Source organism: Chelonoidis abingdonii, chromosome 1 (genome assembly GCF_003597395.2).
Source record: "Chelonoidis abingdonii isolate Lonesome George chromosome 1, CheloAbing_2.0, whole genome shotgun sequence".
Lineage (NCBI taxonomy): Eukaryota > Metazoa > Chordata > Testudines > Testudinidae > Chelonoidis > Chelonoidis abingdonii.
Window position 1 is genome coordinate 202233092 of NC_133769.1, and position 18412 is coordinate 202251503.

General features: G+C 39.6%; 1 protein-coding gene across 2 annotated transcripts in view; it reads right to left on the reverse strand.

Moving 5' to 3' along the window:
- The window catches only part of CRYZL1 (crystallin zeta like 1), a 32428-nt gene that overhangs the window by 3971 nt on the left and 10045 nt on the right, over window positions 1-18412 (reverse strand). For both annotated transcript variants that reach the window (XM_075073559.1, XM_075073554.1), the window contains exons 7-13: window positions 15600-15668; window positions 10578-10711; window positions 7949-8060; window positions 5547-5567; window positions 3065-3163; window positions 1871-1992; window positions 1223-1328 (exon numbers count right to left, since the gene is read on the reverse strand). In XM_075073559.1, coding sequence (XP_074929660.1) covers window positions 1223-1328; window positions 1871-1992; window positions 3065-3163; window positions 5547-5567; window positions 7949-8060; window positions 10578-10711; window positions 15600-15668 — 663 coding nt within the window. The remainder of the gene's footprint in view (window positions 1-1222; window positions 1329-1870; window positions 1993-3064; window positions 3164-5546; window positions 5568-7948; window positions 8061-10577; window positions 10712-15599; window positions 15669-18412) is intronic.

Here is an 18412-nt window from a genome sequence, read left to right on the forward strand (position 1 = left end):
TTAAGAAGCTTCATTTAAAATTAAATTAAAATGCAGAGCCCCCCGGACCGGTAGCCAGGACCCGGGCAGTGTGAGTGCCACTGAAAATCAGCTTGTGTGCTGCCTTTGGCACACGTGCCATAGGTTACCTACCCCTGGTTTATAACCCTGTTTAACTGCTGCCTGTTGGTGGGTTGGGGCTTCAAACCAGGCTGGGCTGGCAGCGCCCCCATCAGCTCCCCTCCACCACCACCCCCAGCACCTCCTGCCCACTGGCGGGCCCCGTAAATCAGCAAATCTCCCCTCCCTCCCTGTGCCTCCTGTCTGCAGCAATCAGCTGTTTCGCGGCATTCAGGAAGCTCTGGGGGGAGGAGGGAGTGGTGAGGAGTGAGGATCCAACATGCTCGGGGGAGAGGTGGGGTGGGGGCAGGCATAGGGCAGAGCTGGGGGTTAAGCACCCCCAGGACTTTGGAAAGTTGGCACCTCTGCAGCTGTGCATGTGCTGTCCAGAGGAGGGAGTGGTGCACACCAAGTGGGTTCATCATCACGTTCAGTTTCCATAGGGAAGCGTTTGCAGTCACTGCTGTGCGTCTGTTGTGTCTCCTCCCTCCTGCCTCCCTCGGTGCTGCCTTGTAGAGTGTGAGGCTACATTAACAATAACGTGTTAACCCTTGAGGGCTCAGCCGAGTGCTAGTTCATCATTTAGCAGAAAGGCATTCCTTGGGAAATATCTCACCTGATATCAACACAGTTCCTTTAGGAGAAGCTCAGGAAGCTCATTAGCAGGTCCCCAGACAATCCTCTGATTAGAACTCGTTTAAAACTTATGCTGTATATGTATATAATGTTTTTTGTCTGGTGAAAAAAATTTCCGTGGAACCTAACCCAACCATTTACATTAATTCTTATGGGGAAACTGGATTCACTTAACATCATTTCGCTTAAAGTCGCATTTTTCAAGAATATAACTACAATATTAAGCGAGGAGATACTGTATACACTTAGAGGGAATCTACATAAAAAGTCTGGTCATAGCAATAATGAAATATATATAAAAATGATATTCCAAACAAACAATGGACAGTATGTTTCTGAAGTAGCAAAACATTTAATCATGTGGTTAAAATGTAGCATATGCTTAGGAGCTTTGTCAGATTAGAGTATATACTAGTAATTTTCTCATAATTTTCCCCTCTCACAAGCAGATTAATGGTGATTTTAGATGCTAACCAGTAAAGGATATAAAGATACTTCCCCTGTTGCATATTTGACAAATTCCATACTTCATCATTCAGAAAAGAGACTGTGGCTCCCTTAAGAAACAAGCAATGGCTATCTGGAGGGTCCAGCTTAAACAAATTAATGGAAACATCATTACGTTTTCTCAGATGAAAATGGTATGAGCTAATCAGATTACTGGATGGTTGGATTTATATTTACTCCTAAAAGATGAGAAAAAACCCTTCCAAATCTATCAGAAATGAACTGATTCATAATAGTTACAACAGTGTAATTTTTTTGAAAAAATGGTACTTGTACAACTGGCAAATCAGTTCAATACTTTGAACCAAACAGAATGAACCCTTCAATAATGGTGTATCCATGCTATTATAGTAATTTCTTTTCTACACCACCACCGCTCATACAAAATGACACTGTGATTTGTTATATGATAGAAATAAAGACATTTATTAATGTTGTCATAGGATAAATACTTCCTGTGGATTTGGAAATAAACATCAAGGTTTGTGTGTGCTTGTGCATGTGCGTGCACAAACTGATTGATATTATTTTAGCAGTGGGAGGCCATTCATCTGAGAGACAGAGTTCTATGGACATTTGGTCTAAAATACTCTGTGGTTAAGAATAAATTGCAGTATTTTGTCCTTACCTGGAGGTTTTTCTCTGTGGTTACCCAGTGTCCTCCAACACTAAGAAGTGTAATGATATCATGTTTGTGCGGCAGCAGTTGCGGTTTTAATGTTGACTCATCTTCTTTACTGTATAATCTCACTTTAAAAAACAAAAAACAAAACAAAAAAGGAATATAAATTATGTACAATGCCTAACAAAATACTTTTTATGTTCAGTTTCTGCTTTATCAGAAAAATATGTTTTGCATATATAAGAAACAGAATCTCATGAAGATTTCTTGCTGAAAAGCACGACTTGTACATTTTACATTTTCCTTATTCTTGTTTTTTCAGTTCAGTCTTAAATTGACTCTAAATGTATTTTTAATGGGGTGAAAAACTGTTTTTTAGATACACAATTTGCAGATCAGTGTAGTAGAATACAGACCAAAACAGATGCATGGTGGTGATTAAATACAGCTGAAAATGTTTTTAGTGAAATATATGAACCTCTATGATGCAATACCAGTAACATTATATTAATATATATTCCTTGTAATAAATAACTCAGTGGAAGTTTTTCTAGAAAGTCCCACAAATGTTTTAATTACCATTAAATAGTAATAAAACCTGTTAACTATAAAGCAAGTAGTAGTCTCAGCATAGGAAGTTTATTCATGTTCACTCTGGGCTTTAATGCTCATGCAAGGTGCTAACTGACAGCACTGGAGATTTATGTCCTTACTTTATCCACTAAAGAGCAAAAACAGCAGTAGTACAAATTTCCTCCAGGCTGATTCCTTTTCAACTAAAAGAAAAGATATCAGGTAGGAGTTAGAAGATGAATTTTATTTATTTTAATGATAAAAAAAGTCCCAGTTTTAGTCATTCAGCATCATATACTGTCCATGGGAAATAAGTCATTTGCAACGTAACTGTCTAAGGAGTTTTATTTAAAAGTAATTTAATTAGTAAAATGTTTACTTAACAATTAATACTAATCTGTATGACTGTGTTGTAGTACCAGATACTTCCATTAAAGGGTGACGTAATCTCATGCATTTAAGGAGGTCTGGCGCTCAGAGGCACAAGTGCATTTGCACACTGTGGGAGAACAGACACAATTGTTGTCTATTATGTAGGTGTGTTTTTTAATTGAAGTGTTTTGCAATTTGTCAAAAATAAAAATATTTAATACTACTCAGCAGAGCAATTCTGCAGCAGTTACAAACCTCCAGCATCGAGGACAATATCCACTCCCAGCCCGCCTGTTTCCTCCAAACAGCTTTCTGCCACATCAGTCTTACCATTTGAGACATCAATGACTCGAGCTAGACAGGACAGGAAGTTTGGTCAATTACAGTAAGAATCTAGAACTTAAACCCAAAGCAGAACACATGCAAATAGAGTTTCTATTCTTTAAAATGAGCTATGAACAAAACTGCAGCAAAGCAAAGAAGTCCAGCAGCTTCTGTTCTCCAAATTATTTAAGACCAGTGATTGAATTTACTGAAACGAAACCACTAAAGGATATTTAACAGCATTTAAGCTCAAAATGAAATACATAGTGGTGTTTATGACAAGACAGCATAAAAAAAAAATCTATCAGTGATCAAAATTAGATGATGATAGGACTCTAAGGTAATTAGCTATACCAAGAGTTCTCAAACTTCATTGTACCGATATTCCCTTCTGACAACAAAAATTACTACACAACCCCAGGAGAGGGGACTGAAGCCTGAGTGGGTAGGGGAGCCAAAGCAGAAGCCCAAAGGCTTTAGTCTCAAGCAGGGGGCTTGTAATCTGAGTCCTGCTGCCCAGCGCTGAAGCCCTCGGGTTCTGGCCCCAGGCTGTGGGGCTCGGGCTTCAGCCCCTAGCAAGTTTAATGGGATTGCCAGGGCTAGCTTAGAACGGGGTCATGACCTGCAGTTTGAGAACCACTGAGCTATATTATAGAAGCAATATGGACTAGAACAGTGGTCCCCATACTCTGGGACTCACCTCCCTAGCGGGGCGCAGAGGAATGTTCAGGAAGGTGTGGCTGGGCCTGGGCCAGCCTGCATGGGGGACGGGGAAGCAGTGGCTCTCAGCCTCACACTGCTCCCTGCTTGGCTCTAGCCCTGCCCCCAACCCCAGCTGCGGCCCTGCAAGCTTGGCTCCTGCCCCCCAACCACGGCCCGGCTCCCGATGGGGAAGAGGGAGAGAGGGATGAGGACAGGTTCCATTATTGGTAAGGGGGGATGTGACGGAAAAAAAATGGGGACAACTAGACTAGAGGAATGATCAGAAAGTCATCATTTTTAATCATGGTTGTGTCACTGACGTGCTTTGTGGATTTGAGCAAGTCACTTCAACGCATTCCATTGTGAAGCAGAGAGGACTAGCTCAGTGGTTTGAGCACTGGCCTGCTAAACCCAGGGTTGTGAGTTCAATCCTTGAGTAGGCCACTTAGGGATCTCGAGCAAAATCAGTACTTGGTCCTGCTAGTGAAAGCAGGGGGCTGGACTCCATGACCTTTCAGGGTCCCTTCCAGTTCTGTGTGATAGATATATCCTCATCTAAAATAACCGTGCAATAATGATAACACTTAATTACCTACCTAACAGAAATACAGTGAAGATTAACATATTACATTTTTTTATATAGATTTTAACCTGTATAGTGCTACTATACAATATCACATTAAAGAATGCTTTCTGGCTCTCTTTTCAAAGCTTTATTGAAAAAAAAGGTGTTGATAAGGTTTATGTTGCACCACCTATCCAGTAGCTCAGGGATGGGCAAACTTTTTGGCCCGAGGGAATATAAATTGGGGATTTATCTGGGAATATAAATTGTATGGTGAGCCATACATCTGGGAATATACATTTATATCTGGGAATATATATATATCTGGGAATATATATATATATATATATATCTGGGAATATAAATATACATTTATATCTGGGAATATAAATTGTATGGTGAGCCATGAATGCTCACAAAATTGGGGTTGGGGTGTGTGATGGGGTGCAGGCTCTGGAGTGGGGCTGGGGATGAGGAGTTTGGGGTGTAGGAGGGTGCTCTGGGCTGGGACTGAGGGGTTCAGAGGGCAGGAGGGGGAATCAGGGCTAGGGCAGGGGGTTGGAGTGCAGGCTCTGAGTGGTGCTTACCTCAAGTGGCTCCTGGAAGCATTGGCATGTCCCTTCTCCAGCCCCTATGTGGAGGCATTGCCAGGCAGCTCTGCACGCTGCCCCATCCGCAGGCACCATCCCTGCAGCTCTTATTGGAGCACCAGAAGGGGCCATTGGAACGTACAGGAGCCGGAGTGGGGCCATGCCACAGCTTCCAGGAGCTGCGTAGTGTGGCCCCGAACCGAGCGCCCTCGCTAGACAGCAGGAGCTTGCGGGCCAGCTTAAAATGGCTTGTGGGCCAGATCCGGCCTGCGGGCCGTAGTTTGCCCACCCCTGAAGTAACTGTTTTCATATAGTTATGAAAGTAAGACTAAAATCTGATTCCAGTTGCTGGAAATCAAGAACAATGAGGGTACAGAAGTAGCCAATTTAAACTTTTTTCCAGCTTGTGGAATAAAATAGACATTTCTATTTAAATAAGCTGAATCAGTAAAGTTTTTGCACTTTAAATTAACATAACTGAAATAATTCCAAATACAATTGGAGGTACATATCCAAAACATAAGAGATTAAACTAAAATTTGCAAAGTGAACTTACCAATTAAAGGTTGCCTCATGCCTTTTTGATATTAAGGAAGAAAAAAGGAGAGAAGAAGAAGAAGAAGAAGAAGGTGTTAAGCAGGCATTTAGACGAGTCAGTAAATGAAAAAAACAACCAAACTTAGTTAGGAATTGTAGTGAGGCAGAGTGGCCTTCCTTTAAGCCTGACTGTTACTAAGAAATTGTTTACTTTCTCATTTTTACCATATACTTATAAAATAAATCAATATGAATATAAATATTGTACTTATATTTCAGGGTATAGTATATAGAGCAGTATAAGCAAGTCATTGTCTGTATGAAATTTTAGTTTGTACTGACTTAGGTAGTGCTTTTTATGTAGCCTGTTGTAAAACTAGGCAACCATCTAAATGAGTTGATACACCTGCTAGAAGACCTCTGTGTACCCATGGTTGAGAACTACTATGCTAGAGCATTAGTTGTTTCACGGGATGCATCGTGGGTACCCTACTATTTCTTTCATTCATTAATCAAAATGATGCCATGACTGAGAGCATAATTGAATGTTTCTTTTTATACCAAGTATAAATTCTGTAACAGATCTATTTCAAAATTATTTAACATCTATTTTAAAAAGCGGGTGATTGGTAACCAATTGTAAGGTGGCAGTCTAGTTATTTGTCTAAAATGTGAGGTAACAGTCTAGTTATTTGGAACCACTTCATTCACATACAGAACATTTAGTGCTATATTCAATGAATATTTATAAATTTTGCACTTTAGATCAATGTGCTGCAGCCTATAATTCAAATGTGTTAGTCACAACCCTGTTTAAACCCACTTCTTGCCAGCAAGGTGCAATAACAATTTTTCAACCAGTGCAGACAAGGCTTATCTGTGTAATAAATCATTTTACAAAATCAAAGATCCTCCATATTTTATAGAAATTAAAAAAAAAACAACCAAATATTTATTACAAGGTTCACCAAGTCTTCTGTGACCAGCACAATCATATTAGCTCTCTAGAAGCAATATATGGTTCTGACTAACAGTTTCAATGTACCTTAGACAGGTCTTTAGTCCTTCCCTCCTGCTTTCACTGAACTTAATGATGAGCAGTTCGTAAAGCAACACTTTTCATGACTTGAAGCCACCATTTATCCAATACCTAGTATTACACAGTATGAAAGTTGTCCAGTATCAAACACCTGCTATTTACTATACTGAGAAGGCTCAGAGGGAACCATGACATCAACACACAGGAGAGCTGTCACAGGGAACATATATAAATGAACTTTGCAGCTGATTACCATAAGTACACATTTCTTTTTTATGTCTCATCTGTACTGTGCTAGAAATACATTACGCTCATACTTAGGTTCATATTCTGTCCCAATTCTGAAATTAACATTAGAATTCACTAGTTTAACATACTTCCTCTGTTTTGCTATTGTCTTTAGTCAACAAATTATTGAAAGCATATGTGAAAACAGCTTCCTGTATACAGACCAAATATTAATACCTACCTTTCAAGTGAAACTTGTACTAAAATTTACACAATTTACACATTTTGGAAAAGGCAAGATTTTATGCTTACATTGTCTTTTTAAAAAAATCTAAAATACACAAATGAGATCTATTTTTCCCTGTATCCCTATCAAAAACAATATTTTGACTCCCAAGAATAGTGTCCCAATACCTTACTCCAAAAAATCCTAATGTATGTCACAACAAACTGGGAACTGAAGGGTCATAGATGCATATGCACTTGAAGCTTAATCCAAAACCCACTGAAGTCAATGGAATGACTCTGGCTCAAATTTGCAGAGGATTAGATTCCTAACTATAGAACTTCACTGATTTTCTGACAAAGAAATTAGACCATTATCATGAAACTGAGCTCCCTCTTGTTTCTGTAACAACTTAAAACTAATTCCCCATAGTTGTTCCAATTCTGAATTCAATTCAATTCATTTCAATTCTGATTTTAGGCAGCTAAATACTATACCTCGGGCTCATGATTATGTCAGAAAGACTTCAGGTACAGAGACTGATTCTGTTCTACTGATGGTCAGGTAACATTTTCTTTCTACTCTCGAGCAATGTTATTTACTATACGAAGAGACTGCCCAAGCAGTCTGACTAACACCAGGCATTAACTTATATAGAAGTGTCTTTTTGCTAGATAAGAAGTATTGGGAAGTAGCCAACACCACAACAGATGTGAAGATCGAAACGTCCTGTTAAATACATCTAAAAATAAATGTTAACTGCGTTTGAATGGAAATTAGACTAAACTTTTACACTATATATGAGACTATTTATTTTTAAGTTTGGATTTTAGATTTCAGTCATTAAAATAAATAAAAATGTCAAACTGAAAAAATATATTTCAAATGATTGTTCCCACAAAGAGTAGTGTCAAAGAATATAACTTACCCACAGGAGGTCTAAGCCTCTCCAAGTACTGCTTGTCTTCAAGACTATATGCTGTAGAAATTACTTTGGCTCCTCTGTGCTGTGCTAACTGAATAGCTATTGTACCAAATGGCTGCAGGGAAAAATTATATATCAGTTTATTTACAGTAATGAAATGTAGTTTGCAAAGAAGAGTTTTATTACAAGGGTAGCTCTAGAGCGATCAAAGAAGGACACCTTGAAACAGGCTTAATATTTTGATGTCTCAATGAAATATGGTCCTAGGGGTCTGCTCTTGCGCTCACTGAAGTCAATGGAAGTCTTTTCACTGACTTTAATGGACTTTGGTTCAGGCTCTAGGAGATTAACAATCTCTTTCCAGAGAAGCTGTAGCTTGAATTCCAGCTCCACTGTATAAAGTATTGTAAATGCAGCTGCAATTTCTGAGTATGTTTGTAAAGAGAGGAAGTCTTTGCATTTGGTTGCTACTTGAAGGATGACATGCTCCCTAGCGAGGAGCTCCAAGCACTTATCTTGTGTATGTTGCAAAGCTATATTTACATTGATGGTTCTTTGCTCAAGTGAACCTAACAGCTGCACCAGCAGCTAAGAGGGCAGGTATTGAAAACTGAACAACAATGTAAGAGAAATTGAAAAGTGGTGGTGGGGAAAGAGGTCAAACTAAAGAAATCTTCTTCCATCTACAATTGAAGGATCAATATAAAGAGTGTGTCAAGGCAGAGCAAAGCTTCCCACACAACATGGATAGGATTGTACAACTGCCCCAATGTTTTAGGGGCGCCCCTTCTTACCCTTGTGAATCATCTACAGAAAGACAAAGGATGAGGATACCCGACTTAATTAGTCCAATTTGTCATTGCAAACACTATGTTCCTGGGTAAATTCCTTGATAAAATTAAATTACTAGGGCTGTCGATTAATCACAGTTAACTCATGCAATTAACTCAAAAAATTAATCGTGATTAATCACAGTTTTAATCTCACTATTAATCACTATTCTATTGTTTGAAATTCATTAAATATTTTGGATGTTTTTCTACATTTTAAAATATATTGATTTCAATTACAACACAGAATACAAAAAGTGTACAGTGCTCACTTTATATTATTATTTTTGGTTACAAATATTTGCACTATAAAAATGATAAACAAAAGAAATAGTATTTTTCAATTCATCTCCTACAATACCATAGTGCAATCTCTTTATTGTGAAACTACAACTTACAAATGTAGAATTTTTTTTCTTACAGAACTGCCATTAAAATAAAACAATGTAAAACTTTAGAGCCTACAAGTCCACTCAGTCCTACTTCTTGTTCAGCCAATCGCTAAGAGAAACAAGTTTGTTTACATTTACGGGCGATAATGCTGCCTGCTTCTTGTTTACAATGTCACCTGAAAGTGAGAATGGGCGTACACTTTGGTAGCCAGCACTCCAACGTATTTACGTGCAACATATGCTAAACATTCATATTCTCCTTCATGCTTCAGCCACTATTCCAGATGATGTGCTTCCATGCTGATGACACTCGTTAAAAAATAATCTGTTAACTACATTTGTGACAACTCCTTGGGGGAGAATTGTATGTCTCTTGCTCTGTTTTACCTGTATTCTGCCATATATTTCACGTTATAGTAGTCTCGAATGATGACCCAGCACATTGTTCCTTTTAAGAACAATTTACTGCAGATTTGATAAAAAACAAGGATGGTACCAATATGAGATTTCTAAAGATTGCTACACACTTGACCCAAGGTTTAAGAATCTGAAGTGTCTTCCAAAATCTCAGCTGGACGAGGTGTGGCGGATGTTTTCAGAAGTCTTAAAAGAGCTAAACTCCGACGTGGAAACTGCAGAACCAGAACCACCAAAAAAGAAAATCAACCTTCGGCCAGTGGCATCTGACTCAGATGATGAAAATGAACATGTGTCAGTCCACGATGCTTTGGATCGTTATCGAGCGGAACCAATCATCAGCATGGGCACATGTCTTCTGTAACGATGGTTGAAGCATGAAGGGACATATGAATCTTTAGTATATCTGGCACATAAATATCTTGTGACACAGCTACAACAATGCTGTGTGAATGCCTGTTCTCACTTTCAGGTGACACTGTAAACAAGAAGCAGGCAGCATTATCTCCTGCAAATGTAAACAAACTTGTTTGTCTGAGTGACTGGCTAAACAAGAACTAGGACTGAGTGGACTTGTAGGCTCCAAAGTTTCACATTGTTTTATTTTTGAATGCAGTTTTTTTTTTTATACATGGTTCTATATTTGTAAGTTCAACCTTCATGAAAAAGAGATTGCACTACAGTACTTGTATTAGGTGAACTGAAAAATTATTTCTTATGTTTTTTACAGTGCAAATATTTATAATAAAAAATAAAAATAAAGTGAGCACTGTATACTTCGTATTCTGTGTTGTAATTGAAATCAATATATTTGAAAATGTAGAAAAACACCCCAAAATATTTAAATAAATCAAATTCTATTATTGTTTAACAGCGCGATTTAATCATGTGATTAATCATTTGACAACCCTATAAATTACTATATACAAGTAGGAAATAATCTGTTCCTAAATTATTTTAAAGATGTGCCTTTAGGATGTTATTGTTACCTACACTTGCTCCATCCATTACTAGTACTGTTTTTCCAGGAGAAACATGGGAAAGATAATGTAGGGCTGTGTATGCTCGCAGGCCATCACGAATGGTCCCTGCTGCTTCAACCCAAGGGACTTTTTCTGGTTTATGAACTGTATAAAAAAGAACAAACAAACAGAGATGGAAAGAAAGCAATAGGTTTTGTAAAGACTTGACATTTCAATAAAAACAATGTTAACAAGTTTTTATCTCTAGACCCTTAGTCATTTTCTATACAAATAGAGGAAGAAATGACAAACACCAGTCATTTCCTCTAAATCAAGTCAACTACATAAGAATGGCCATACTGGATCAGACCAAAGGTCTACCTAGCCAAGTATCCTGTCTTCCGACAGTGGCCAATGCCAGGTACCCCAGAGGGAATGAACAGAACAGGTAAACATCAAATGATCCATCCTGTTTCCCATTCCCCAGCTCCTGGCAAACAGAGGCTAGGGACACCATACCTGTCCGTCCTGCCTAAAAGCCATTGATGGACCTACCCTCCGTGAATTTATCTAGTTCTTTTTTTAACCCTGTTATGGTCTTGGCCTTCACAACATCCTCTGACAAAGATTTCCACAGGTTGACTGTGCATTGTGTGAAAAAAATACTTTGTTTGTTTTAAACCTGCTGCCTATTAATTTAATTGGGTTATCTCTAGTTCTTGTGTTATGAGAAGGAGTAAATAACACTTCCTTATTTACTTTCTCCACACCCGTCATGATTTTATAGACCTCTATCATATCCCCCCTTAAACGTCTCTTTTCCAAGCTGAAAAGTCCCAATCTTATTAATCTCTCCTCACACTGAAGCTCTTCCATACCCCTAACCTTTTTCCAATTCCAATATATCTTTTTTGAGATGGGGAGACCATATCAGCACACACTATTCAAGATGTGGGCGTATCATGGATTTATACAGAGGCAATATGGTATTTTCTATCTTATTATCTATCCCGTTTTTAAATTATTTCCAACATTCTGTTCACTTTTTTGACTGCTGCTGCACACTGAGTGGATGTTTTCAGAGAACTATTCACAATGACTCCAAGATCTCTTTCTTGAAGGTTAACAGCAAATTTAGACCCCATCATTTTAAATGTGTAGTTGGGATTATGTTTTCCAATGTGCATTACTTTGCATTTATCAATACTGAATTTCATCTGCCATTTTGTTGCCCAGTCACCCAGTTTTGTGACTTCCTTTTGTAGTGCTTCGCAATCTGCTTGGGACTTAACTATTTTGAGTAGTTTTGTATCATCTGCAAATTTTGCCACATTTTTTACCCCTTTTTCCAGATCATTAATGAATATGTTGAATATGACTGGTCCCAGTACAGACCGTGGGGGGGGGACGACCACTATTTACCTCTCTCAATTCTTAAAACTGACCATTTATTCCTACCCTTTGTTCCTTATCTTTTAACCAGTTACCAATCCATGAGAGAATCTTCCCCCTTATCTCACGACAGCTTACCGGCCTGTAATTGCTGGGATCACTTATGGAACGCTTTTTAAAAATTGGTGTCACATTTGCTATCCTCCAGTCATTTGGTACAGAAGCTAATTTAAATGATAGGTTACAAACTATAGTTAGTAGTTCTTCAATTTCACATTTGAGTTCCTTCAGAACTCTTGGGTGAATACCATCTGTTTCTGGTGATTTATTACTGTTCAGTTTATTAATTTGTTCTCTATGCCAGACTTTATTCCAACTGGGTTGGGATACCTTCCTATCTCAATGTCAAATTCTCAACTGAACTTTTAAAATTACCTACATTAGAAAGAAATATCACTAGACCTGGAATTTCTAGTTTATAAAGTGATTCTGTTCTGTTACTCTGCCAGGTTCCCCAGCATCTGGGAGGAATGGGCAAAAGTCTATTACACATGTGAGGACATTTTGGTGCAGAATAGTGGTAGAAAGTAGAATCCCTAAGCATTGCTATCCTGTCCTCTATCTCTTCATCGTCTTGTTGCATGATATTACATTACACTGTAAAATATAAGGCTGCAAAAGCATTTGATACCCATATATTATAAAATGAGTTCGGAAAAAAATAAGTTCCAGCTTGTGCTGAAATAGAACCTCAAAACACACGAGTGGGAATGTACTTGTTACTTTTTTCTGTTTCTGGCTCCTCAGTGTGAAAGGTAGTACTCCTCTACCTCAATATAACACTATCCTCAGGAGCCAAAAAATCTTACTGCGTTATAGGTGAAACCACGTTATATCAAACTTGCTTTGATCCACCGAAGTGTGCAGCCCCTCTCCCCCCCGGAGCACTGCTTTACCACGTTATATCCGAATTCATGTTATATTGGGTCACGTTACATCAAGATAGAGGTGTACAGAGATTTTTCCTATTTTTTAATTTTGTATTTTAATTTGAACCCAGGGAAGGATTGCGGCAAAGAAGCAAATGCCTGTCTCCATTCTGTGGTAGAATCCAACTGGCCAACGTAATTACAACAATACATGCAACAGCATTGCACTATTAGCTTTATGTAATGGAGGAGAGAAGCAGTGAGAGACAAAAAAGCATCCTTTAAAAAGTGGAAGTTAAATCCTAGTGAGGGAAGTAAGAAGGAAAATAAACTCTGACAAATGATGTGTAAAAATATAATTAGGAAGCCTAAAAAAGGATTTGAAGAACAGCTAGCCAAAGACTCAAAAAGTAATAGCAAATTTTTTTTAAAGTACATCAGAAGCAGGAAGCCTGCTAAACAACCAGTGGGGCCACTAGACAATTGAGGTGCTAAAGGAGCACTCAAGGACGGTAAGGCCATTGTGGAGAAACTAAATGAATTCTTTGAATCGGTCTTCAAGGCTGAGGATGTGTGGGAGATTCCCAAACTTGAACCACTTTTTTTAGGTGACAAATCTGAGGAACTATCCCAGATTGAGGTGTTATTAGAGGAGGATTTGGAACAAATTGATAAACTAAATAGTAGTAAGGGACTAGGACCAGATGGTATTCACCCAAGAGTTCTGAAAGAACTCAAATGTGAAACTGCAGACCTACTAACTATAGTTTGTAACCTATCATTTAAATCAGCTTCTGTACCAAAGGATTGGAGGATAGCTAATGTGATGCCAAGCAAGTGAGTTTCATCTCCCTGAGGCAGTGGAAAGACAGCGTGTAGACAGAACCTGGACTGCCTTTTAAATATGAGGAACAAAAGATTTAAGACTCAGATTGCACAGCTTTCGCTCTCCCCACGATACTATTTGAGGAAAAAGTGATTATTGGGTTGTCCAAATATCTCTGATGCACTGGAGAACTCTAGAATTATCTCAGACACTGTGTGAGTCAGTTCATGACACTGCACATAGTAAACTATACAGGAAAACACAGGAAATCTTAAAAGGGTTTCCTTCTGTAGTAAGTATGTATAGTTAACCAGCACGTATTTGTCACTTTTATATAACTCCTGATTTTGCTTAGCCTGTGTGTGGTGGGGGACCTGCCCCACACTGGGGCTCTAAGGGGTTAATAGAGCCCTAGGGAGGCTGCGCAGGAGGCAGCCAATCAGGGCCATATAAAAAGGGAGCTGCAGGGCAGAGGAGGGCAGTTCTCTGCTGGGAGCCCAGGGAGGATGGAAGGACTGTGTCTCTGTAGGGCTGAGAGAACTGCCAGCACCATGGACAGAGCAGTATTGCTAACAGGGACTGGCGAAGTGGGAGACAGCGCCTGGCTGGCTGCTGAAGTTTGCAGGCTGAGGCCTTGAGGCAAGGGTAAAGAGGATGCTGGGGCCACGAAGAAGTGGCCAGACAACTTGCTGCAGTACCCTCTAAGGGAAGTGGCTGAATAGCAGACTGCAGGTTCCCCGGAAGGGGGAAGAAGATGCAGTGGTCCATGGAGAAATGTGGGTCCTAGAGGAGGAGTGATGGTGGTGAGGCGACATCAGAGAAGGGTGCACTGGAGAACAGAGCTAATCCTCAAGACAGACAGCAGGAGGCACCAGAGTGGGGAGCGCACCCCATTACACTGTAGTTTTAAGTGTTAGAGTAATAAACCTTTATTTTCAATATTCATAAACCTGTGACTTATTTTACAGACATAAGGAATCATAACCAGGAAGGCATTGAACCTTGAAATCATCTAACCTAGATAATACACTACTTGGTTACATCCAATATATAGGGATCAGGGAGACAATATTTTTCTCAAAATAATTTACACAGTTAAAGTGGAGTAGGGGGTTTCGTGTCAGTATAAACAAGTTTACACTATCCTAGAACTCCTACCCCCAGAGCAGTTAATGTTTGCTTTTCCATGGATGGGTTCAGAAGAACAGAAAGAAACTGTTAGGATACAATACAATTTCTTTAAGATAAATACCTTGAGCAAGTCATTTCACTAACGGACAGATTGTGGCAGAGCCAGGAATGGAACCCAAGTGTTTTGACTTTCAGTCCAGTCACTATCCACTAGAGAATGCTGCCTCCGGGAAAGACAAACAGAACCCAAAGAAGGAAATGTTGGCATAATCAACAATACCATGTTTTCCCTAGGTTTCTGATCTTCGGAATTTGCCTCCTCACCCTACTCAGGTCTGTTAGTGTACATTACATGTGTTCCTTTGATCCTAAAGCAATGATGATTCAGGATCAGAGGTCAATGCTAGGAGAAGAGACAATAATAAGCAAGAGTGGAAGTTGTTTTTCAAAATGTTTATCTCTGTGAGGTAGGTAGGGTAAATTAGTGGGAAAAGAAAAGTGAAGCAATGAGGGAAGTTAGGTGAAATAAGAGATGAGTCAGCTTGTGTAGTTTAGTCAGAACATAATGGCACTGCTGGTATTGTTCAAAGAAAGTCTATGAGTACACAATATTCAAGGTTTCTATGAAAGGCAGAGTAGATGGTGAGACATCTGAGCGCTGGTATTATGCATAAACAGAGCAATGGTTACAATTCACTGGCTGTCTATAAGAGACTACTTTGGGTTTTACATCTATAATCACCTTAAATATTAACAAGTGTCATGATCTACTTACCCAAATAATGCTCATGAACTAGAGCAACTTCACAGAGACCAGGCTCTTCAGAATCCAGGGGCAAGATTCCTGAAAATTTTCAACAAAAATCTTCAATTCAATACACATGTATATTACAAATGAAATAAGTTGAGTGTTCCCAGCTGAACCATTAGTACAATTTTGTCTATATCACAGTTCCTCTTTTCTCATTTCTATATAATGCCGTTGAAAGTGTCACAGTCTGGATTATTACAATGCTTTAGGTAAAGACAAATGATTTAATGGTGCCACGTGTTCAAAGTGGTACTCCAGCATTTTCTTTTCTTGATGATAAAGTGGTATTCTGCTGTTGGTACTTTGGTTCCTTGTCTGCTCATGAATGAACTCACCTCACACTGCTCCCATGTTGTCTAGCTGCTTCTGCAGTATCTGTGATAAGCACTCATCTTTCGACTCTACATGAGTGCATTAGACACTACAAGAAGAAGAGAGATCTCACACTGCAGGTGGGCCCAGATAGGGTCAGATCTTGAAGTTTCTATTGATGGGTAGGTATTAATACTCAATCTTTATACACGAAGCTGTTTTCACAAATGCCTTCAGCTGTGGTGCTTGTACATGACTGCAACTCATTACCAAGACACTTCTCTAATTAAATATCGCCCAGGTTTAGTAGCTGCCAGAATTCCCCCCTTCACAAGTCCCATTTACTTAATAAAAGGCCAATCTACAATTCTTGAATTTACAATTAAATTACTGCTCTAAAAAGAAAGATATCTTAGCAGAGCATTCTTTTTTTCTGTGTAATATATTCTGATGCATATGGTTTACCTACTTAATCTAATCACTCTTATCAGTCAAATTAAAAAGAAAAAGGAGAAAGTCCTCTTCCAAGTATAAACTCTTAGATTTTAAGATTGAGGATAATTCAGTAATTGGTATGCTCATGGTTATATACAGACCATGGACCCATTCTTGCAACCTTTACTCATGGGAATAGTATCAATGAACTCAGTGGTACTTATTGCATTATTAATGACTGATCTATAAATAAGGGCTACAGTATCAGGCTCAATCTATTTTATTTGTTGTAAACCTCCGTGAGAAGGACACACTGGTACTACACACGAAGTTCTAAGCAGTTTTGGATAAGTCTAGTAATGACACTACGATAACTAGTCTATGCTTTTTTAAAGTCTGTTCAATTTATTAATAAACTAACTCCGTAGGCAAGCAAACTGTTATACAAAATCCACCATCCTTTAAATCCCCTATCTATTAGATATGGATAGGCACATTACAACGGCAATTTGGAAATGTATTTGTCAAAATTTTATTTGTGTAGGGAAGAGTTTCATAAGTGGACTTCATATTGTTGTAGTATCTTCAGTATGGGATGCATAAATTTAAAGAGTTGTTTTGAAAGGGAAAGTCAAAAGACTTCAGTATTTGAAAAGAAAACTAAAGATAGTTCCAAGATATTTTAAAAGTGTATTTTTTTTGCCTTGAGTGTAATTCTGTTTCTGTTGAGATAAGTGATAATCAACAAATAGCAATTTTGAAAAACATAAAACAAACTGCTTCTCTTTTTCCAGATACAGGTAAAAACAATAGGCCTGATTCTACTATTTTGGATGTCAGTTTCACACAAGTGTAACTCCACTGTTGTCAACTGAGTTACTTCAGGTATACATCAGCATAAGACCAGAGTCTAATCTTTAATATTATCCACACCACTTCAATAACTTTTCACAGCTTCATTTGACCCTTGCAAATCTCTCTTTACAGTACTTTTCAGCTTTCTTTTCCTTCAATGATTGGGACCAGTTATGTTTCATGAACTAGATCACAAGGTCAATAAAATACATAATTTTTAAAAGTACTGAACACATATGGCCCCAATTCAGTGATATACTTAATCACTTGTGCAGTTCCACTAAAGTCAATGTGACTACCCAGCCACTCAGAATTAACCAGTTCAAAAAAGAACTAGATAAATTCATGTAGGATAGACATGGAAGGTGTCCCTAGCCTCTGTTTGCCTGAAGCTGGGAATGAGTGACAGGGGATGTATCACTTGATGATTATCTGTTCTGTTCATTCCCTCTGGGGCACCTGGCATTGGCGACTGTTGGAAGACAGGACACTGGGCTAGATGGACCTTTGGTCTGACCCAGTATGGCTGTTCTTTTGTGCATAAATTTTACAGGATCAGGGCCAAATAACTGCAAAACACTGGACTATAAATAATGTTTTAGTTCAGGCGTCGGCAACCTGCGGCACGCGTGCCAAATGTGGCACGCGAGCTGATTTTGAGCGGCACACAGCCGCCTGCCGCGGTTCTGGCCCCCACTCCCCCTCAGCACCCCCGCCCACCCGTCTCCCCTGCGGGGGCAGGAGGCAGAAGCTTGGTTCTGTGGCAGCCAAGCTTCCCCTTCCCCTGCTTCTTCCTCCAAGGTGGTGCTTTCCTGCCCCGCCCCCTCTCCTGCACCAATCAGTTGATGGCCCTAGCAAGTGGGAAGGGGAAGAGTGGCAGCGTGCAGGCAGCTCCATAGAGGAGGCAGAGAGAGGTAGGGACGGAGCCTTGGGGCAGGGGGTGGAACAGGCACATCCCTTCCAGCCCCCTGCCATGAGCTGCTCAGGGCAGGGGGCTGGGAGCACCCACACGAGCCGAGCACCGCAGCCCTTTGCCCTGACCCCTTCCACACTCAGCCTTCTGCCCTGCATCCCCGCACACCCTCCAGCCCTCTGCCCTGACCCCCCCACACACTCAGCCCTCTGTCCTACACCTCCTACACCCCCAGCCCTCTGCCCGGACCCCCCCACACTCA